The following is a 22438-nucleotide window of genomic DNA, read 5'->3' on the forward strand; positions in this document are numbered from 1 at the left end:
CTAATATTCATGGTATAGGACATCCTAATAGTGGTCAGCAATATATAGATTAGCACCAGTGATCAAGCTTTGACGAGACTATCGATTGAAGATTATAGGGCCAGCTATTTGTCCGCAGTTTACGTTCGCCCTGGATGCACAATGAACGATAAATTCAAACAGTTATGTTGGAAGGCGCGCGTGACCGATTGGTGTGCGGAAAACATTAAGCTTGCGTTATAACAAGAAAATGTATTTTTTAACAAGCAAATGATGAGCTACAGGGATCTGTACTTTTAAAATGCAAAATGAATAGTCTGCATAACTTCAAATAGTTACATGAGGAATTTACTGAAGGAGAATATATGAAACTGGGTGTCAACTATTGCGTTGTAAAGACAGCAAGAGATTGTAAATATCTTGGAGAGGCCAATAATTCTGCTCTGCCCATAGGATTTTCCGCTGTACAGGTGTAGACACCAGGGTCGTGGAACTGAATTTTCTTTAATTTTAGACTTCTTTCACCAAAGTAATTCCTCTCCTTTTCTATCAGGTGTCTACTACTATTCATGGTACCATGACATCCAAATAGTGTTTAGCAATGTATAGATTAGCATCAGTGATTAAGCTCTGACGAGACTATCGATTGAAGATTATAAGGCCAGCTATTTGTCCGCAATTTTACGTTCGCCCTGGATGCACAATGAACGATAAATTCAAACAGTTTGTTGCTATCCGCGTGTGACCGATTGCTGTGCAGAGAAAATTAAGCTTACGTTTTAACAGGAAAGTGCATTTTTTAACCAGAAAATGATGATAAAATAAATAGGATCCGGACCTTTTAAAATGCAAAATGAACATTCTGAATAACTTCAAATAGTTATATTAGATTTTTAATGAAGGAGAAATATGAAGCTGAATGCCAAGTTTTGCGTTATAAAGACAGCAGGAGACTATAAATCTCTTGGACAGACCTTTCACGCTAACATTGACGAATAATTCTGCCCTGCCCATAGGATTTTCCGCTGTACAGGTGTAGACACCAGAGTCGTGGAATTGGATTTTCTTAAATTTTAGACTTCTTTCTCCAAAGTTCTTTCTCTCCTTTTCCATCAGGTGTCCATTTTTGTACCACGTGATTACGAATTGTGGGAAGCCATTTGCTTTACAAGGTATTGGAACATTTTATGTCTCTTTTACTGTTTTGGTGGGGGAAGGCTTTAAAATGAAGAGTGACAATTTTGCAAAATAAAGGTCTGTCACAATTTTTTGCTCTTAATTTACCTAGCGAAAGTTCCCTTTCCTCATCAAACCAAACTTGAGCTATGATAGCGATTCAAACAGCTTATCTTCTCCATTACAGGCACCTATTACGCATCACTCGTCTCTTCTTATTTTCTAAACATATTTAGCATTGAATATTCTGTACTCATTATTAACTTGAAGTGTTTACGTGATCTACTATGTTTCTTTGCAAGTGTATGCCAACCTGTTTTGAAAAACGCTTGTTATTTGCTCAGCTTTAAATGCATTTTTGAAAAGCGTATTCAAACAAACCAATTCCTCTTTCAGGGTCTCAATAGGTCCAGTAACCATTAGTCGTAAACGGAAAAAAACAATTAGCTGATAGGCGTAAAGAATGACCATGAGGTGCTAAAAATGTAAATTTTTAACTGCAACGCAAAGAATTTGGCCTTTTAACCGTTGGTCGTGATAATCATGGCCCCATTGGGACCCTCCTCTTTATCTTGGTTCTGGAGTATTTTAAGACCAGTCAGTCATTCAGTTCATTTTGTCGTGAAGGGTGGAGATCATCAGTGTAGCAAAGTAGACAAAAGTAAGACTTCGACTCAACGTGATCAATATATGGCACTCAGAACAATTTTTTTGGTTTTTTTTTTTAATTGAAGTCACTCTGTTAACATTATTGCCTTACATCTATCAAAATTAGCATCAAATTCTCTCCGGGAAATCAGATAACAGTTTCACTAGCTAACTACGAGAAAGTTGCCAAAGAATGATCCACATCACTCAATGTCAGAAGGAGTTTTGAAAAAATCTCTACTGCTAGGACACAAATCATTTCTGGGGTAGAAAAAAACATGGACTCCATCACTAATTATCTGTTCTCCGTGTCATGTGACTCAGGTGAGATGAAACACCTCCACCTCATCAGGTGTGAATCTGTAGGACCCAGCAAGGATTGTTTTCCTGTTCTGTACTCCAATTGGTACGTGGTAGTAGTTGTTACTAAATGCTGTGGTTGAATCTGTGTTACTGTTGGCATTATTGCTGATAAGGATTCCATTTCCTGAACCAAATACGGGACCATAACTTGAGCTCCTGTAAATTGCGTAATGTGGATTTTTCACCATGCTCTTGAATGGTACCAGTCCTCCACTGTTGATGAGGGAAAATATAAAAGAATTCGACGAGTAGCCGTATGTGCCACTGGAATCTGGATACAAAGTAAAACAATGTCAAAAGGTATAGAAACATAAGGTAGATTAATTCTATGGAAATGGAGGCATAGACATTTTAAGGTGCTAAATGATATACGACAAGAGAACATGTTCATGAGCATAAGGTGATATAAACTAGAATAAAACAAGACAAAGGTTTAAAACATACGTAAATAGTAATAATAATGATGTACAGCGGAAGGGAGGCGTGCATTAAATGACGGAATGTTGAATTTTAACAAAGCTCGGATATAACGAGCACTGTCATTGGTTGAAATAGCGTTCTCTATGAGAATATAGAGCATAGAGCTGAGCTTAAGCTGTCACGCCATCTGCCAAATTGTAGTATGTCCTACTTTCACCGGGACTTTTCCCTAGTATTTTTTGTCTTTAATTGAAAGTGGAATTTTGGAACAGGCAAAAGGGAAAATAGCAATAGAAGAACCAAACAAAGGTTTGTAAACATGCCAGGCGCCGTTATTATAGCATGAGCAGAGACGAAAATCCTGAAAGAGTAAACGAAATGGACGGTCAGAGTTTTGAAGGTTTTCAAACTCAGTTAGATTGCAAGCTTACTAAGCTCACTTTCAGCGTCTGAGAATTTTGCTACTTGCAGGAGTTAGCGGAAGGTATTAGGCTGCAAAAACAACGTCTAAACTTGTCGTGCATATAAAAGGATGATGCCCGATAGCAAAATTAGGCGAAAACTCACTCGTAAATGTTTCCAAATTTCCTATTTAAAGTCTGCCTAATATTTATGTGTTCTCACCCCAAGCAATATCGGTGTATCCTCCAAACACAAAAGAACCTTTCCTTATTATAGTAACAGTGTGTGGTTTTCCATCACAACGGCTGTGAAAAGTACTTGCTGCCCAGCCATGAGAGGAGGCGCGGTAACATAGCGTCCATTGTAAATTCCAACCAGGAACAGGATCCAAAAATCTTAGAAGACTCAGGATAATGTCGTTCCTAGTGATTGTATTTGATGGTATTTTCAACCCTAGCGATTGTGGAAAGAAAAAGAAGAAATTCCAAAAAAAGCTTAATTATGAAGAAACTTTTACTTTTTTAAAGTGTCACTGGAAATAAAATTATCTTCATTCAGAGAGCGAAGAGAAAAATAATTAAAAGAATAAAAGTTCAATAAGCATTAGGCTTTAACAGTGGTTGATCCGTTGTTCTGTCTCACATTGTAATACAAAAGCTGTCGGAAAAATTTATTCCTAAATCGCTATTATTATAACTAATATTATCATTATTATACTTCTTATTAATATTATTATCATCATCATTATTATTATCATTATTAGTAATGGTATTAAGGCTGAGTGGAGTGCAATTCGGTCTGTAATCATACGAGTGATAACAAAATCAGACGAGCACGCAGCGGGAGTCCGATTTGTCTATCACGAGTATGATTACAGACCGAATTGGACGACACGAAGTCTTATCACTAATTAGTAATAAAAATTACTTTTTCCGAGCAAAGAAGAATAGCCTAGCTATGAAAGAAAGGGAAACTTTGTACTGGAAGACCAGCGAAGGTTGATTTAAACTACAACCTTTTATGAGATTGGTTGATTTAAACTACAACTTTGAATGTGATTGGTTTATTAAACTGTTCGATAACAACTTGGCAAGTGAATTAGTGGAAGATAAGAGTTTTTCATAGCCAATCGCAATCGAGGAAATGGTAATTTTTACGATTATTATCGTTATTAATGGAGACGATAGTCATTGTCGGGTCTACGCGCCCTCCACCCATCTAGAGTAAGTTAATTGCGAATTCTCATTCATTGGTATGAAGTCGAAATTTGTTAAACGATACAAACGTTTATCTTAAACTCTACCGAGCAGAATGCATCGGGGTTGATTTCCAGTCCAAGAGCCATTCTTTAAGCAACGACGTTCTAAGGATCCCTCCAGCCAGTAAGCAGGCCTGCAACTAAATGAAGCATGTTCTCCCTCCCAAAACTGCTGTCCGTGAATATAACCATGTTCTGGACTTTCCAAAGATTGGCAAATTCTACGACCTTTATGAAAAACAAACAAACAACCAAGCATGAAATGGCAACAAAAAAAACCTCAACAACAGTAAGGGAAGTGTCAGTTGTTTGCTGGGGAATCAAAAAGACGCTAAAGCCTATTTTTCTTGTTTTCAGTATTCATGTTTCTAACAAATTTAAGTGATTCACAAAGTATCTTTAATACGTTCATTTGACAGTTAGCGGGTTGGGTTTTGGTCCTTGCAAATAAAATTTCTTTGCTCGTTTTACCTCAACACCCACATTGATGTGTTGATTTAAAAATCTTTCGTAAAGAAGGTCAAATACCTCGTGCCTAGGTATGAAAATAAAGCTAAATGCGAGACTCTTCTTGTGAAGAAAAACTAAGTATTTTCCGAAAGAATTGAAAAATAAAAAAATATATATCATTTTTTTATATCTGACGCCTTACTTACCCTCATAATGAAAAAGAAGTCTCCATTAACTCACCTTAAACGATACGGGGCTGGGGTAATCACCAACGCTCAATGTAATCATCGTGAAAGATGACTAATTATTTTAAAAGAAGGGTGCACATGCAAAAAGATTTGTTTCTTTTCCTTGTTGTAGGAAAAGGAAGATCGAAAAATGATTTTGATACGAGTGGAACCTAGAAACTTGAAATTATTAACGAGCTAAGAAAGACTCATGGAAACTGAAACGAGTAAGCTGAAACGATTAAATTGTGATCATCTGACAAACATGCTGGTTACTATCGGGCCACAATTTCGTTTCCCATGAGTTAAATTTGTTCAGCAAGATCAAGGAAACTTTTGTGAGGCCAGATCCACTTCAGTGTGCTGAGATATCTTCTGATGAGGTTTGGCCGGTTATACGAATACCCTGTTACCTGGCATTTTCCTCTGATCTTTTGCATCCAACCTTTACGGTTGACATCCTATAAGGGGTTTTTAGTGCCAACACTGTACTTACATGAGGGTTGTACCCCTGTCCAATTTCCAGAGGGTAAACACATCCTTGTTGCCGGACCTGTTAAGTGATATTCTGGATCGCAAACGAAGGACACAGATTCACCAATCCAGTACCGTGGACCATGCCTGCGTCCGTTGGAAAGAACACCCGGATCGCCACAGTTGACGAGGGCTTAGATGTATATACAAAAGAGTAACGATGATTAAACAAAAAGAAAACAAAAATAAAAACAAAAAAGAGGAAGAGTGAGAGAGAAGGAAAGGAAGAGAGAAATGAAGACTTGCAAATAGAGGATTCTAAATCTCTCTTTGAAATTGAAATAGACACATCCAAAATATACAAACAAAGTACTTAAATGCAGGCTGTCACACCACGCAGTAGTAAGTGATTCCTTTTCAGTTTAATGTTCGATATCAAAACCGTCCTGGCTGAGGGAGGTCGTAGACTGGACCTTTCTAAAAATGTTTGTAATTTTGGAATGTTATAAAGTTTATTTCATAGCCCTTCTTCAATGAAAATCACTGACAAAACGGGTTGCCAGCTAGTGTGGTCGCATTTGCGATAAGCATTTTCTGGTAAATGGCTAAATAACGGCTTCAGGTTTAGACAATAAGACAGTACAACCATTTAGTAAGGTAATTATAGCAAATGAAATCCAACATACTCAGACTTGTGTTGGACTCTGCTGTCATATTCTTGCCGTTATAAAATAGACATGTGTAGATCCCCGAGTCACTAGGCTTGAAGCGATGAATAACCATTTTACTCTTTATCAATCCATTCTCGTCATTTACGGCTCTTGAGAAAACACGTCGACCATTTTTGAACCACGTGACTTTAGGTAAAGGCGAGCCACTAGCTGAACAGTTTAAATTTATGGTATCGCCAACATGCTGGACTTTGATTTCACTGGGAGAACTTGACACAATATAAGGATCCACTTACGAGAGAGAGAAACAAAGTAATCAGCGCAATTTTAGATTGAAATTTTATGGACACTGTTGTTTTACTCAAGGTTGTTGATCAGTTTGTTTGTTTTTCAACTCCATACTTACCAACAGCTTTAACAAAGACCCATATCACTCTCATAACGTTTGCCATTTGGTTAGTTCCCTGGCAAACGTAAGCGCCATCATCGTCCTCCGTTGTGTTTTGAATCGTAAGTTGGGAACCGTTCATAAAATGTCTGTTGATTGAAAGCTGCTCGCCTGATCTTGTCCATGTTATCACAGGGGGAGGGTAACCAAAGATGTCACATTGGAGCACGGTGTCCCATGTCTTGTAAGCAGTTACGGAACGCTTAGGTTCGGTAATAAATTTTGCTGGCACTACCAAAAGAATATTACAACATACATAGTAGACCAAGTTCAAACTTAGACAAAAAGCAAGGTAATACTACTATTTATGGTACGAGGACATCCTAATAGTGTTCAGCAATATATAGATTTGCAACAGTGATAAAGTTTTGACGAGACTATCGATTGAAATTTATAAGGCGACCTTCTATGCACAATTTACGCTTGCCCTGGATGCAAAATGAACGATAAATTCAAATAGTTTTGTTGCAAGGCGCGCGTGACTGATTGCTGTGCAGAGAACATTAGGCTTGCGTTCTAACCAGCAAATAACGAGCAAATAAATAGGATCTGGACCTTTTAAAATGCAAAATGAACATTCTGGATAACTTCGAATAGTAACATTAGATACTTAATGAGGGAAAAGTATGAAATTGAATGCCAAGTTTTGCGTTATAAAGACAGCAGGAGACTTTAACTCTCTTGGACAGACCTTTCACGCTGACATTGACGGATAACTCTGCTCTGCCCATAAGATTTTCCGCTGTACAGGTGTAGACACCACGGTCCTGGAATTGAATTTTCTTTAATTTTAGACTTCTTTCTCCAAAGTACTTCTTCTCCTTTTCCATCGGGTGTCCATTTTTGTACCACGTGATCACGGGTTGTGGGAAGCCATTTGCTTTACAAGGTATTAGAACATTAAGTGTCTCTTTCACTGTTATGGTGGGGGAAGGCTTTGAAATGAAGTGTGGCAATTCTGAAAAAAAGGGGTCTGTTCTTATCGTCTTGGAAAGTATAAAACCAGCGGAATGAAAAGGTATTAAAGTTTCAAGTCAATCGAGTTAGAAAAAAATGAGGAAAACAATTACAACAACAAAAACAACCATTAATAGATATTCATTGCACGACTTACCTAACTGACCTCCACCGCTATGATTTGTTCTCCGTTGTGCTGATTTCCCAGGGGGCCCTGGTGGTCCTCTTATGCCGCGTTTTCCCTGGGGACCTGGCACACCTTTTGGTCCCTTTCTTCCCCTTTTACCGCTCGATCCAGGAGGGCCCTGGCGACCAGTGCGGCCAGGTATACCGGGAGGACCTGGTGGGCCTTGAGGTCCTACAAAACGAAATGAAAATTGATGAATAAACTGATGTAAAAATACAATAAATTTTGTATGAGAAAGTCGAAAAAAATTGCATCCAACTAAACAACAGAGAGGATACTTCTTTTGTGGTACGATTTTGCGGCTCATTACATTTCTATAATATTTAGTTTGGTACAGCAACGTACAGTTTAAGTTAATATATCACTGAAACTATTACTATTGAAACTAGCGATATCACTGGGTGGTATTGTGTGCGGAAGATTGACGTTATTTGATTTCGTGTTTCAGTGCAAGACACATTCTTTGGGTCCTATTTCCTTAGCCATTTGAAGGAAACGAGAAAGAGTAGTTACCATGGTTATCGTAATGTTCTTATACGCAGTTTCATAAAGCACGACTTTTGTTTAGTGTTAGAAGCATACAACCTAGTGACATGCTTCTGTTGGTATTAATAATGGTTGAGATCTATTGAGTGTTTTGAAGAGTTTTTCATGCCATTCCGGTGTATTTTTTTCTACTCTTTGAACTGCGTATTGTATTGTATTGGTGGTCGAAAAACCTCTTACCCTCAACGCAAACAACATTTCCCTGACTTCTCTCCAAGGTCGAATTCTATGGATTGAAGAAAAAAAAAGGAGACAAATTAATTCAATCGATCGCTACCCGGAGACATTTAACCGATAGACGTAGATTCTTAACAACGATTAACCCCGATAAGTTTTAAAAAAACAGTTAACCCTGAAAGTAAACCTTAATGAAAAGAAATTAATTGTTAGTCCTAAATGACCAAAACTTCAACCGTTAGCCGTAAGAGCCATACCCCACTGAGACCCTCCAATAAAACACTGTATCAGAAAAAAAAAAGTATTGAATATAACAAATAATTATAAGTCAAACGAAAAAATAAAGGGAAGCAGTGAGGAATGAGACATTGAGGAAGTTACCAGGATTTGATGGACATTGGAGCGTCTTCCGTTGTCGATAAAACGAGTCATCAATTACATGTTTTTGTCTAATTTGTCAACTGTTAAAAATTTTAGATAACACGGCGATTAAGTATATTTTTACAGTGAAGGCTCTCTTTAAAGGTATTTTTTCTCTTAAATCCGGTCACAAAATTTGGTAGGTCGTTCAAAAGATTAATAAAAGGGTCTAATGGCATTTGTAAAAAAGGGAAGGATAAAAAAGTGAAACTTACTCCTCGCTGACCATTCAAATTCACGCAAACACTGCGACATTTGCTGCACATGGATCTTCGTTCAACAGCTCTTTGGACGCGAGCAGTTTCTTTCTCCAGTGATCCACTTGGACGAGAATGAGCAGATGTTGGCGCAACAGAAAAAGGATTGGAAATCGGGTACGGAGAGCTTTTAAGCAGTGAATTTCGCTCAAGTGTTGTCAAACGCGAATCTAATCGATGCAGGGAATGACAAGTGAAACCGAGTGAGCCTAGCGTCAGAATTAAGTTGACTGAAAGGCCAAACATAAGAACGTGCGAACTCTTATTTGCCTTAGACTCCATCCTCAATCGGCGCCTTCCCTCAGCAACAGCCTAGATGATGGCTAACGCTGAATGGCAAACTGATAGATAACTGTTTTGTTTTAGTGCCAGGAGCGAAACCCAATAGAATAAAGAAACTATATTTATGTGACATGTATTATCAACTTTCGTACTCGTTTCAGTTTGAGCGTTTATTTCCGTTCTATTATGTCGTGCAAATGGGCAAAATAAACAGATTGCATGTAAAATTTGACGTTATTGTCTGCTTAGATTTATGGCCTCCTAAAAGAGACGAAGGTCATTTTCGTCTTCCTTTAAACAAGTCAAGTGATTTTGGAGTCAAACAAGCAAATAGTTGTTTGACCACTTCACTCTGTTAACGCGTGATATGTCATGCACTTGAGTTTGCACTTGACTCTGTTAACGCGTGATATGTCACGCACTTGATATTGCAACCTCATGTACTAGAATAAGAGGATGTGACCACTTCACTCTGTTAACGCGTGACATGTCACGTACTTGAGTTTGCAACCTCGTGTACTAGCATAAAAGGATGTGTAAGAAGAACGGGTCCGCATGCGTACTTTGAAGGTTGATAACTTTGTGTGAATCTTGCGATGTTTTCGTGTACTCAAGAAACAAATTCTAGTGGTGTAAGAGGTTCCCCTTGGAACCTCTTTTTTAAAAACAGGAAAGTAACAGCAAAGTAATATGCACAGAATGAAATAACGCTGAATAAAGGGAACCCTAAATTGATAGGTGCTATTTGTATTTCAACCTTCTTTACTTCGCACGTATAATTTTATTTGTAACTCTTTAACTTGACACTAAATTATATTTTCTCACGAAACAATGAAGAGGCCATCGACTACGATTTAGCTGTAACTATATTAACGATTTAATAAACCATTTAGCTTTTACGACTGGACTTCGAGCAAAGTTTGTTGATTATTCAAAATTCCGGTCAACATCCGCTCTGCGGATAGCATCAGCTTTCAAAACATGATGCGCACACTATGATTAGCAGTTTTTCACACAAAACCGAAAAAAAAACTTCAAAGTTCTCCTTCTGTGTGTGAGGCTTGAGGAAATCTTGAGATTTTCACGAAATTGAAGAAATGACACTAAAGTAAGGTGACCCGTGTTATTAAATTTCCTACTTGTTTCAGTTTGAGTGTTTATTTCCGTTCTACCAAATCGTGCAAATGAGTAAGTTAGGCAGATTGTATGACGAAGTTTGTTGATATTGTGAAATATTTATGTACTCTTTAAAGAAAAGAGGGGTTAATTTCTTCAAACGTTAAGTGATGTTGGAGTCAAATAAGCAAATAAATGTGACTACTTCACGCATGTAGTGCGTGATATGTCACACACTCGAGTTTGCAATTTGGTGTACCAGCATAAAAGGATGTTATAAGGAGAACAAGTCAGCTTCCGTAAAGTGAAGCACGAAAGCTTTGCATGACTTAAACTTTACGGTTTACAATGTATTCGTGTTCTCGACAAACAAATTTTAGCGCCAAAAGATTGCTAAAATTTTTGCTAGGAACAACTCTTTTTCTCGAAAGGGAAACTAATAGCCAAGGTATCGTTAAGAAGCAAATAATGTGCAAAGAATGAAATAAAATTGAGTAAAAGAAAACCTTACTTGTATTTCAATTTTATTTATCACGAACTTATAATTTAATTCTAAAGTTTTTAGAAGCGTAATTATTTACAGCCACATTATATTTCCTAGTTAAAACTCTTTACCAAGACACTAAATTATGTTTTCTCACTGAACATTCTTGAGGCCAGAGACTACGTTCAGCTGTAACTGCATTGACGATTTGTTAAAACATTTAGCATTTACGACTGAACTTTGCGCAAAGTTTACTGATTCTTCCCACTGCAATCAACTTCCCTTCAGCAAATTGCGTCAGCTTTGAAAACATGATACGCCAGATGGTACTCCACCAAAACACACTCCTCTGACGCGTTGTTGGAGGCTGTCAAAGTTGTTTACAATAAGCCAATAAACTAGCGAGAGGCATGCCATTATGACCACGACAAGATCACGCCTGCGACAAGATAATGAATCAAGAGCTAAAGAGAATCCCCTTTTGATCACAAAACAAACCTGGTCGCTGGAACGTAGTATCCTTTTCCCACCACTTAGCCAATTAAATTTTATTAATGATATATATTAAGGAGTAATTTGTAAGAGGTTGAAGAAATTTGTGATGCTATTTACTCACGAATGAAATGAGAAGATATTGCTTGATAACGCCTGAATACTGATTGGCTTAGATGAAACATATAAAACGAATGGGAGAGCATAATCAGAAAGGTCACCCATGCTGTTGTAAAGAAGCCTCCACAAAATTTGAAAAAAAAAATTCTGTACAGGTCTTGGAACCGTATCATAAATTAAAGACCTCTTCTTTCGCGTAGTTCTAAATAAATATAACGTCACTCATTCTACTGGTTTTCAACTCACGTAAACAGCTTTATATGATCGTTTGGTTTAATCAGCTGAGTTGATAATACAAACTGACCAGCGTCAAGAGTTTCTTACGCTGACGTTTCGATAACACCAAATTACTTTGCTCTACTCTCCCATCGGCGCAGCACCATACTTTCTTTAGAAACTTACCCCCTCCCTTTAAACAGCTTTACACCCGGCGCTTATTCTTGTTCACACATAACCGAGTGGCAAACTTTTCATAGAATGAAATATTCCAAGAAGTCAATTCAAGAAAGTAAATAATAACGTACGGGAGAAAGGCGTTACTATCTGTCATGAGAAACTACAAAAAATTGAATTCTTTGTTTGCATTAAAAAATCTCTAATTCTAAGCAACCACGCACTCATTCTCATGTGGAAGATGACTGACTCGCTTGGCGACAACTCGTGAAAAATATGTCATGGTTCCAAACCGTCCACTTGGAGCAGTGTCATAGAAATATCGACAGATGCCTGCTGCTCCACCACAACTGATTTTTTCATGAGGAAGACGAGCGCAACACATAGTGGAATCACCTTTGATGTTCATCTGAAATAGCACGAAATGCCGGGAAAATGGATTTTAAGCACATAAATTTGGATGTAATAATGGTATAGATAAGTTTTTTTGTATTCCCACGCCAGCTCTTACTGCGACCCTTTAACCAACACTAAATGTGATTTGGTCCCTAGGTCTTCGGCGCAGGCCGTTTTGTATAAGTCGCCAATATTCTTATTGGCTCCTTCTGACTCGTTGTGTGTTGGTTCTGCAACAATCACTCCAAAATAAGCTCCCATGCTTAATATATAAACGATGATTTTCCACTTATCTATCTTGGTGTTGGGCTTTTACTTTGAAACTCGATCAGTACCAATCCAGATTCAACTAAATTTATTTTGCAGTAAAACCACCTTTAGTTTCTCAACGAAAAACCCCACTCTCCAGGATCATAAGTGACTGTCACGAGTAATCTGTGTTTTCTACCATAAAAAATGTTCGGGTTTTAGCATGCAGAAAAGTTGCTACTCGCACTGCCTTCATGTAACTTCATCTCATCATCAGAAAAAAGACAAAAAAAAAAAAAAAAAGTCCTCAGTTTTGTAATTGTCATAAATATCTACCGAGGCAATTTTTGACGGTGAACGTAAGAATTTCCTAAACATTGCCTCAGTCTCCGCGACATTCAGGTCCTTAAAAAAATGGTCTTCCTAACCCCTTTTCTTAAACACACATAGCAGTCAGGCTTATTTAATACTGTGAACGAAGAACACTTCGAAAAGAAAACGAAAAAGATTGTCCTACACCCACCTGATCTTTAAGATACAAACTGTGGCCCTCGAAAACAAGTTCGTCAACGTCAATAGTGTCTCCAAGGGTCTGTTCTGGATGATATTCAACCACAAGAGACAGCACCATCAACATTTCCACCACAAGTTGGCGATATTCCGGCTCTGGAATGCGATTCAGGGCAGCTTCCACACACAACGCAAACTTCAATTCTCCTGGAGTCATCTGGAAACAGAAAAGCATTGTGTGACTGAAACTATTAAGAGAGGACTAATGATGGTTACTGCGTTAAGAAATGATGTGATCACAATAAGCTTAACATTGACCAGTAGCAGATTTGACATATTATCTTGCCATTTGTTTCGGCGAGGAAATTTTGGTTTGTCTGACTGATGTATAACAATATTATCAGATTTTCCTCGCAATCCAAAGGCTCTGGATACAGCATTACATTTTGCTTTGGAGGAAAGACAAACCAGAACAAAACTAATTATGTCAGAAAACGCTGGGAAGAACTCTCAGTAACTTAACGTTATCGCCATCGGGGGCAGAAATATGCGAGTGGCCATGTCGCCATTGGATAATAATTGCATCCTAACTGATAGAGTAGGGTGCATAAGCCTGTTAAGCCAGTCAAAAATCGCAGTAAAGCTTAAAATTAAAGAAATAATACTAGAAAATGGGATTCAACCGAAGGCATACCTCTAAGACCATGGTGTTCGGTAGATAATGCTTGTAAATGGTCATACCTCGACACTAGAGGAATTAAAAAAAAGCAAAAAAATAACAACAGGTCGCTCAAATGGCTGAAAAACATCGCAAATATGAAAATGTTTTAAATTTGGAGTTTGAAATTTGCAAGTTATCATACCTTTTCGAGAACTTTCCAGAATTTGGGGTAAAAATCCTCAGGGGCTCGGTTAAGAGCTCCATCAAGGCACCTACGCCTGATCCACTGCCCAAGGCGGTCCTGAGGGTCCTCGTCCTCGTCATCTTTATCTTTCTGTGGTCCCAGCTTATCCTGATCAGGTGATGGTAGCAATCCTCTACCGCTCATATGCTTTAAATCCGAAAACAAATATAGTTGTTATTAATGTTGTTATTGTGTTAGACTTTTTTTTAACAATTTCTCGCGCAGTGTTGGCAGGTCCAAAATGATACTTCAGTTAATCTAAGTTTTCGTTATATTTCGAACTGGTTATGAACGTACCACGTCATCGATGGAAAATCAAAGTTATCACCTTTCTAGACAAATAAGAGACTGACAAATTTCATATGTGTTCAATCGTTATTTCCGTCTCTTTACACATTCTTTGGTTTTATCAACTGAGTTGCTAATATAAACTTAACGTTTCAAGAATTAGCCTTTCGTCATTCGTTCTGATGGAGGACTAACGTTCAACACGTCTGCTTTTGAGCCTTTTTATGGTGGCTAATTGGCATTATCAACTCAATTGATAAAACCGAATCATCTCATACCCTCCCCCCCCCCCCACTCCCTACAGACAGGGCACCACAGTTTCTTTCTTAAAATTTACTCCTTTACACATTACACACAGTAAGTAACTACAAAACCATGCAAAACAATGGCGCAAGACGGCGCGAGGTAACGTGGTTCAAAAGATAACAGCCATAAAACAGACAAGCCACGTAGGATTGACAAGAGATGAACGCTATTTAACATCTCAGTTAATTCAATTTAAGTTTACTTTATCCTATTGCATTAATATCCATTTTCCCCTTGGATAGCAAACACAGAATTAGAGCATTAATGCCTTTGCATCATAGCGTTAGCTTTAATGCAATATCACTTATGGTTGCAGTCAAGGTTTCTTAGAGAGAAAGTTACAACAGCTTGCAGAGAATTGCAATTTACGATTCAGTAGAAAAGGAGCCACGGAAATGCTTGACAGTTTCCTGACTTAAAGAATTTCTCCCGTCCATCCCGCTGTGGGAGGAAAAAGTGCTTAACTGAGGAACTCAAACTATCGAAAAAAGCTTGGTTTGGAATGCAATGAGTTTCACACATGAAAAAAGTAAATGAATAACCGTAAATAAACAAAACGTAAAAAAACAACCACAAAAAAAAAAAAAAAAAAAGATCAAAGCACCAAAAAGAACTAACTGGATGTTCATCAACGTCGACTCCATCATAAACTTCCTCACTTTCTTGCAATTAGTCCTCGCAGCTCACACGAGAGGTTAACTACATTTCTACTCTAAGCTGGAAATCAAATATTTCACTTGCTCTCCATAAGCCTTTTTAAAATATCTGTTAGTCATTACAGTGCAAGATGAGAGGAAGTTATTTGTTAGCAGTATTGTTGATGTTAATCAGGCTTCCTTTACAGCGAAGAACTCGTGAGTAAAGCAGAAAGCTGAGACAAAAAAATTCATTTCTGAATCGATGTCATTTCCCTTCACCCTTATAACATTAGAAGAACTGAAATCATTTGTTAACATACCATATGTTTCCCCGCAAACATTTTAATACAGCTTATTTTCTGTTGATAAATATGAAAACGTGCTGTTAAGCCGTACAGTTGTGCAGAAAGATGGTGCAACCAGGAAACTTCCAAGACGAGCTTTGATAAAAACACCCTTTGCTTATCGACAATAAACCAAAATCAAACAATTTTGCCTAGCGTAACCTGGATTAACATTTTTCAGCACGAAAAAAAAGGAACACAAAATAGAACAAACAAACAAAAAGAAATAGAAAACAAACAACCAATCCAGACAAAACAAACAAAACGAAACTAACAAACCAAAGCAAAAAGAGAAAAATTTAAATAATACCTTATAGACGCGACTCTTTCACTTTCGCATCACTCATTATCGCCACCGCCTAAGGTATAGGTTGGAGCTAGCCAACATGAACGCATTGTGCAAAGAAAATCTAATGTGCGCGCCATTTATCCTGTTTGAAAAGCAACCCCTGTTCCTTGCAAAGATGAATGTGATAATTCCCACCTCAAATATTTACAGCAGCGAAGAGCGCCCCGATTAAAAACTATTCTTTCCGTGGTCCCTATTTTTGAAGACGGTATTGCCGACCGAAAGTGCATCCAATTTATTAAAGAAAACTGAACAGCAACCATACCTGGATAAGAGATAGTTTTGCCGGAGATTTTTTCCAGCACGACAATAACAAGGAAAGATCTTTTTCCGGGCTTGGTGGTATTCCACTGATAACAAGATATCCTAACCAGTTCTGCTAGTTTTATTAACTTGCAGAACTGGTTATCTCTCAGCTGACCGGTTATCAATTGGTAGAGACAAACATTGCAGCTAAAGGGTATACTCTTTAAAGAGCACCGAATTCCTTCCACAAATCCGTTCACGAATGAAGAAATGTAAAGTGGTTGCCGTGTTTACCTGGCCTGATGTAAACACGCGGGAAGTTGGGAGAACACGAGATAAGCGTAGGAAACCACGACGCGAGGCAGAGTGGCTTCCAGCTTATCGAGTGTTTCTCCCAACCTCCCAAGTGTTTACATCAGGCTATGTAAACACGGAAACCATTTTACATTTCTTTTATAAAATAACTAAGGAAAGAGGAACGAAAACCGTGTTTACATATGCTCATGTCAAATGGTTTTATGGCCAATCAGAGCGCGCGTACCATTTGAATTATTTTATAATGTAATTTTCACCACAATTGGCAGTAATGTCGCAATCGCATTGGCCAATGTTCCGTTGTCGAATACAGACAACACTGACCACTGTGAGGATGAATATCTTTGTCGATAAGAGTACTGACCGCGCTAAACCACTGTCGATTTGTCAAGTAGCTAGAGGGAAGAACAGAGTAAGATATTACAAGGTCAAAATGATTAATAAATTCTCTCACTTTCTAAAATGAAGACTGCCCTTAATAGCACTAGAAAGTTTTCGGATCCCCACCCTCTTCGGGAGGTCGACGTTTACGATTGAGATCTGTTTCTCTGGTGTGCTCTTGTTGTCATAGGACAAATCTACAAAATAATTAAAATAATAAAAAAAGAAATAAAAAAGAAACAAGGAAAGAAACACATATAAGATTATTAGACAAAAAGGAAAGAGGTGTACACTGTATTAGTATTGTATCGCTATTCGAAATTGGTTAATATTTGATTACAAAATCAGCAGTTATTTCAAGCTAATTCATTTTTTCTGTTTCCTCAGAAATAATTCTCTGAGCATTCTTCTGGAGTTTTCATGATTCCAGGACTAAAAATTTAATCGAGATTGTAAAATCCCACGACTACTCAGGTTTTCCATGATCCAAAAAAACACTGAGGATAAAATAAGAAATTAAACTTACCACTTGAAACGACCAACTCCATTCCTCTAAGAATATGATACAGGAGAGTTTTCAATCTCAAAAGGGCTCAAGTTCATGAAAAACTCAGCGGCATCTTCACCTGGAAGGCGCGTATGGCTGCACGTTAGAACGCGACATGTTATGTTCAGAGTGACTAGTTGTCGTTGTTTGGTTGTTGCTGTGTTTTTTGTTTTTTCTTTCAGTTTTACTGTCGTAACGTCTGCCGGTTGTTACCGATCAAACGCAAAACTGTTGAAGGTTGAAGATTAGCCTGCGAGGAGTTGTGAAAATGTAAGGCACAAACTTTCGCAAAACGGGCAGCTACGCAGGTTGAAAAAAAAAAATTGGAAAAGCTGTGCTTCGAGTAACAGGACGAAAAAAAAAAAAAACCAGGAAAGTACATTGTCGGCGTTAAATCAAGTTCTCGATAACGCGTGGCAAAGGTTAGACACACAAACAGGACTCAATTTCGCACGAGGTGTCATTTGTCGTAAACGGAAGTTCGCCCGAACATCAATACGTTCAGCTGCACTGGGGGAGAACCGTCCGTAGTTCGAAAAAATGAGATCTAAATACACAAACAGACAAAAACTCTTTTTAGTTTCTGACCGGAACAATCCATGGATCTCGCCAACTCAGCCACCATAACTTCTATTATCAGGCCGACTCGAAGCCTCAGCATCTCTTTGAATAGAGACGGTTCAGTCCTTACAAAGATCCCAAGATAAACTAACAGTTCCTGGTGATAAAGAAGAAGATTACTGGTTCGACCAAAACGGAACAATGACGATGTTACAGGGATGAAGAACAAAACAAAGCTGAATTGACAACCCAAACGGAATAAAAAATTGTCAAGGGGAGAAAATACTTATCCGACGGTTTACAAAAGGTAAAGATTAAAAAATCCTACTCTCTATGCTATTATTATCGTAAATCATAACCTTCACAATTCTCTCAAATGTATTGGTACATCAGCTGCAAAATCACCCTGTACAGTTGTAATCAGACAGGTGGCTGTAATCGGAAACCTGTAATCGGACAGTTGAAGCAGCCAATCATACTAAGTTCACTCAGCTAAATCCACCAATCACAGAATCGATCACAATAACCATAGCAACAACCTGAAAAGTAAACTGAGAAATTTCCAAATTTTTTGCTTTAGACATTGTCATCTACTGGAGATGTTCCTCCTCAATGTTTTTTTTTTTTCAAAAATTGTAATGGTTATGATTAATTGGTAACAGGACTTCGTGTCGTCCAATTTGGTCTGTAATCACACTTGCGGATTGACAAATCTGACTCCCGCTTCGCAGTCGTCTGATTTTGTAAATCACTTGTATGATTACAGCACGAATTGGACTCCACTCGGTCCTATTAGTATTATTCCTTATTACTATCACTAATGCTAAAATTAGCTGTATTTTAATACTTTCATCATTACTTTTTCTAGTACTTCTGCTGTTACTGGTTTGCGTACACATTTTAGGAATTTTACCTGAGGGACAACACCAGTGCTCATATCTTCACCAAAAACGTTGAAAATTATATTTTTCATGTCCTCTTGCGGAAGGGGGCTGCCACGAAAAAAAAATTGAATAATTATATCAGTGTAGTAAAAACCTTATCAATATAGTGACAGAGAAGACACCACCGAAGAAAGGTTCTTTCTTTACAAGTCAATTCACAAAAGCACATTTTGAAGTCGAGTTTTGTTTTTATTCTTGTTTTGTTCTTTTTTGCATCAAACGGTTTGAAAACTAAGTAAACAAACGCCCCTACGACAACATCGTCGAGATTCACCTTGTTATGACCTCTTCGTGTCCACCCTGAGGGATCCCCACAGTCAGCTGCTTCTGGTGCACTAAAAGATCTGTAGCAGCCTGGTGAAGAAGAAGAGGAAAACATTCATAAACAACTTTATACTTTACACCAAAAGGGCTTGAAATCGAATATATAGGCGATTAACCTCAGACCAATGAAGTACGGCCATGCATTAAAAGAGTGAAAAGCTCGAAGAGGCGGATGCAACAAGATGGGGAGAGGTCTTGGGGGGACACAAAAAAAAAATGATAGGCATATGAATGATAACCCCTTCTCGAATCCAAAGTTGGGTCACAAGGTCTTATGTCACAGGATAGCTTTTGGCTGTTTGAATAATTTTTAGAATAAACAGCAACAACAAAAAAAAGATGAACGGCAAAACAATAAACAACAGCAACAACGAACACAAAGTTTGAGCTTGTCGTGAAAACGGAGGTTATTAATAGATAAAAAACATACCTCGGCTAGATCCTCCACTCGTTTTCTCAACAAGCCCAGCGTGTGACGCACTAAGGACCATAGCTTACTTTGACAAGCCGTTGAAATCACACGCAACAAAAATGACAGTTAAAACTTTCACACTGGTAATGTGGATAAAAAAGGCATAACAGGAAAACGTTGGGTAATATGTGTATTGAGCCGGTTTCTTGAGGATACAGTATCAGTTTTCTTTGATCTTAATCTTTGACGCAAGGCCGTGTTTGAAAACATTTAACGGCTAACCCTCCGTAACTTAAATAGTACTTCTAAGATTGAATTAGTTTACCTTTCGTAAAGCTCTCCGAGGTGTTTTTGGACTGTAACTCCTGGTTCACCAAAAAGTTTGAGTATCAAAGTCTGGACCCCTAGTGAAACAAAGTCAAATAGAGCCACACTGTTGCTGTGAATTATTTCCACGGTTCACAGAGAAGCAATAAATAATCCTAAGGCGGAACGCACTACGTTTAACCATCTTGTGAAAAAAAAAAGCCAAACAAACAATAAAACTCACAAACATGCGAAAAAAACATAAACAAAACAGGCAGGAATACTATCAAGGAACAAAGTTAGTTCGAACCAGTTCTTCGACGCATACTAATCACAAAAGACTTCTTACACCTACAAATCGTTATTAATTTGAAGTTACACGATAAAAGTAATCTCCCTCCAAAACATGAAAGAATACAAGTCAAAAAAACTTACACTTCTCTAGTTGGAAAACCTATACCACCCCCAGTTACGTATCTCATATTTCCAATATCATTCATAATATTACAGGTACTCTACTGTACTATACCTAGTTTGTAAAAGTTAGTCGTGGGGTTTAGGATTAGAAGGAAATGTTATTGGGGTGGGTTTGGCGGCAGACCTCGTAGGGGGACCCCAAGTCCTATTGTTTTATTCCCCTAGTAGCTTTTACCTTGTACTGCTCCTAATAATAACAACAGGGGGAAACAAATGAATAAAGCGAGCAGCCCTTGATTTTGTTATATTGGTATTTTTGTGTTGTGATGAACAATTCTTGTTGTGTTGGTTGGAGAAATTCTATTCTCTAAGAGTAGGTACTTCAGAGAAAATTTAAACATCCATACACAGGACTCCTGTACCTTGTATTATACAAGAATATGTTGTAGTATGTCAGCTTGGCATTCAATTGTCTCTGCTTCTTTGAGTTGCTAAACAGTAATTATTCCAACTCCACGTCAGTTGGACATGGCAACGTGACCTGGCTGGTGTCCAACCAACTTAGCTGCGGCGATCTTCAAATGCTTCACATCCTGGAACGTGATTTGAGAAAGGCAGAGGAAAATGGCATAAATAATATCAAGGATACCTTAAACATGTAGAAAGATAACAAACAGGATTTAGATTTCCGTACGCAATTCACTTTTTCATCATTATTTTTGCAAATCTTTCGCTATTATATTTTTTCTTTCCGGAAAGCGTGAATGGCTTGCGATCCATTCACTACGTGCAAGTTACTGTGGTTATCATGTACATCATTACCCATTCCGAGCATCGGCTTTCAATCGTTCATGGTTAATGCTTCTAAATGTCAACCTCTCTGCGAATCACCAGAGTAAACCACACAAGTGTTTCATTGGGTCTATATGTGACTCGTTTGACGAAGTAAAACTGAAAATATTGGTGCCGGCTTTCCAAAAAACCTTGAAACTCGACAGCTTTAAATGAACTTTGAGTAACGCTGGACAGAGGAGATAGATTTCAACGACAGTATACGGTTTTACTGTTAAATGCATATTAAAGCCTTATCCATCATTTTATATATAAGCAATTTCAACGTTAACAATTATTTTCCTTCATGGCATGCTCCTTATTTCTTCACATGAGCGCGTAAATATCTAAGTTGACCTGACTTGTATTCTGTTTAGTCTTTAAGATGTTATTGCATGTTGCTAAAAAAAGGTATAATACCGTTAACTATTTCATGCACAAACAGGGGCGTGAAATACTTTTTTTTCTGATAGCCACTTGTCTCCTAAATAAAATCTTCACAATGGTAGCCAATGCAAAAAAAAGTTGGTCGCCATTTTCAAAGACAAACAAAAATCTTTCTTTACGCTGTCAGCGTTCTAGATAGACCCTCCAAAATTAGAGTTAGGGGAAAAGATGCTTTAACGTGGCTACAAGTGGACACTAGGATGTATGGATATACAACGTTCAGGCTCATTCTAAATCTAAGTGCGTTCTAGTTATCGATGGGCGTCTAGTTTATCGATGGGTCTAGTATCGGGATCGGATGCATTGTGCTACCGTGGTTTGGAAACAAACTTAACGAGGAAGTTTTGCCGCGGAATTTATCTTTGCAAAATTTATTTAATTCAACTATATCTCTTAGTAAAAAGGTTATGATTGAAGAACCGTTTGTAGTCCGCCCAATTTGGCGACCTAACTTTCATGATTTGGTCGCCAAAGTGAAAAATTTAGTTCGGCATTGGCGGCCTGTATTAGGGCGCAATTTCACCGCCCTTTGCACATACGCACTTTCAAAGTGTTAGTTTTTCACTTCTTCAGTTGTTGCTAAGTTAATTTTTAAAGGTGAAATTTATCACTATATTATCCTTTTTCATTTAAATTAGCACGAAGATGAACTTCACTCAGGACAGAGTATAGGTTAATAATTAGGTCACTATAAATATAATTGTTGAGAATGTTAGGAAGAAAAAGCTCTGGTCGCCACTTTTCTCCTGTACCAGAGAAGACTATGTGTTAAATG

General features: G+C 37.9%; 2 protein-coding genes across 2 annotated transcripts in view; both read right to left on the reverse strand.

Moving 5' to 3' along the window:
- Positions 1-1949: 1949 nt before the first annotated feature.
- LOC131781739 (uncharacterized) lies at positions 1950-9342 on the reverse strand. Its single transcript, XM_059098451.2, has 10 exons — positions 9019-9342; positions 8387-8432; positions 7631-7831; positions 7208-7474; positions 6475-6747; positions 6084-6359; positions 5420-5590; positions 4292-4474; positions 3211-3441; positions 1950-2437 (listed from the first exon to the last, which is right to left on the reverse strand). Exons 1-10 carry the CDS (start codon positions 9340-9342, stop codon positions 2124-2126), a joined length of 2286 nt encoding a protein of 761 aa, XP_058954434.2. The 3' UTR covers positions 1950-2123.
- A 1611-nt stretch (positions 9343-10953) lies between these two features.
- The window catches only part of LOC131781735 (phosphorylase b kinase regulatory subunit alpha, liver isoform), a 29763-nt gene continuing 18278 nt past the window's right edge, over positions 10954-22438 (reverse strand). The window contains 18 exon segments of the mRNA XM_066160902.1: positions 10954-12356; positions 13116-13319; positions 13797-13850; positions 13966-14154; positions 15560-15598; positions 16968-17071; positions 17401-17455; positions 17457-17500; positions 18010-18139; positions 18896-18974; positions 19201-19280; positions 19681-19759; positions 19988-20043; positions 20045-20066; positions 20808-20824; positions 20826-20876; positions 20879-20914; positions 20917-20985. Coding sequence (XP_066016999.1) covers positions 12156-12356; positions 13116-13319; positions 13797-13850; positions 13966-14154; positions 15560-15598; positions 16968-17071; positions 17401-17455; positions 17457-17500; positions 18010-18139; positions 18896-18974; positions 19201-19280; positions 19681-19759; positions 19988-20043; positions 20045-20066; positions 20808-20824; positions 20826-20876; positions 20879-20914; positions 20917-20985 — 1509 coding nt within the window. The 3' untranslated portion in view covers positions 10954-12155.

This window comes from Pocillopora verrucosa, chromosome 14, assembly GCF_036669915.1.
Source record: "Pocillopora verrucosa isolate sample1 chromosome 14, ASM3666991v2, whole genome shotgun sequence".
NCBI classification, from domain to species: domain Eukaryota; kingdom Metazoa; phylum Cnidaria; class Anthozoa; order Scleractinia; family Pocilloporidae; genus Pocillopora; species Pocillopora verrucosa.

Coding starts and splice junctions, on each gene's coding strand:
- LOC131781739 (XM_059098451.2), bottom strand. CDS start 9,342: ATGGAGTCTAAGGCAAATAAGAGTTCGCACGTTCTTATGTTTGGCCTT. Junction 6,748..7,207: donor CGTCAATGTCAGCGTGAAAG/GTCTGTCCAAGA, acceptor TTCTTTTGGTAG/TGCCAGCAAAATTTATTACC. Junction 3,442..4,291: donor ACCCCGATGCATTCTGCTCG/GTAGAGTTTAAG, acceptor CACAATCGCTAG/GGTTGAAAATACCATCAAAT.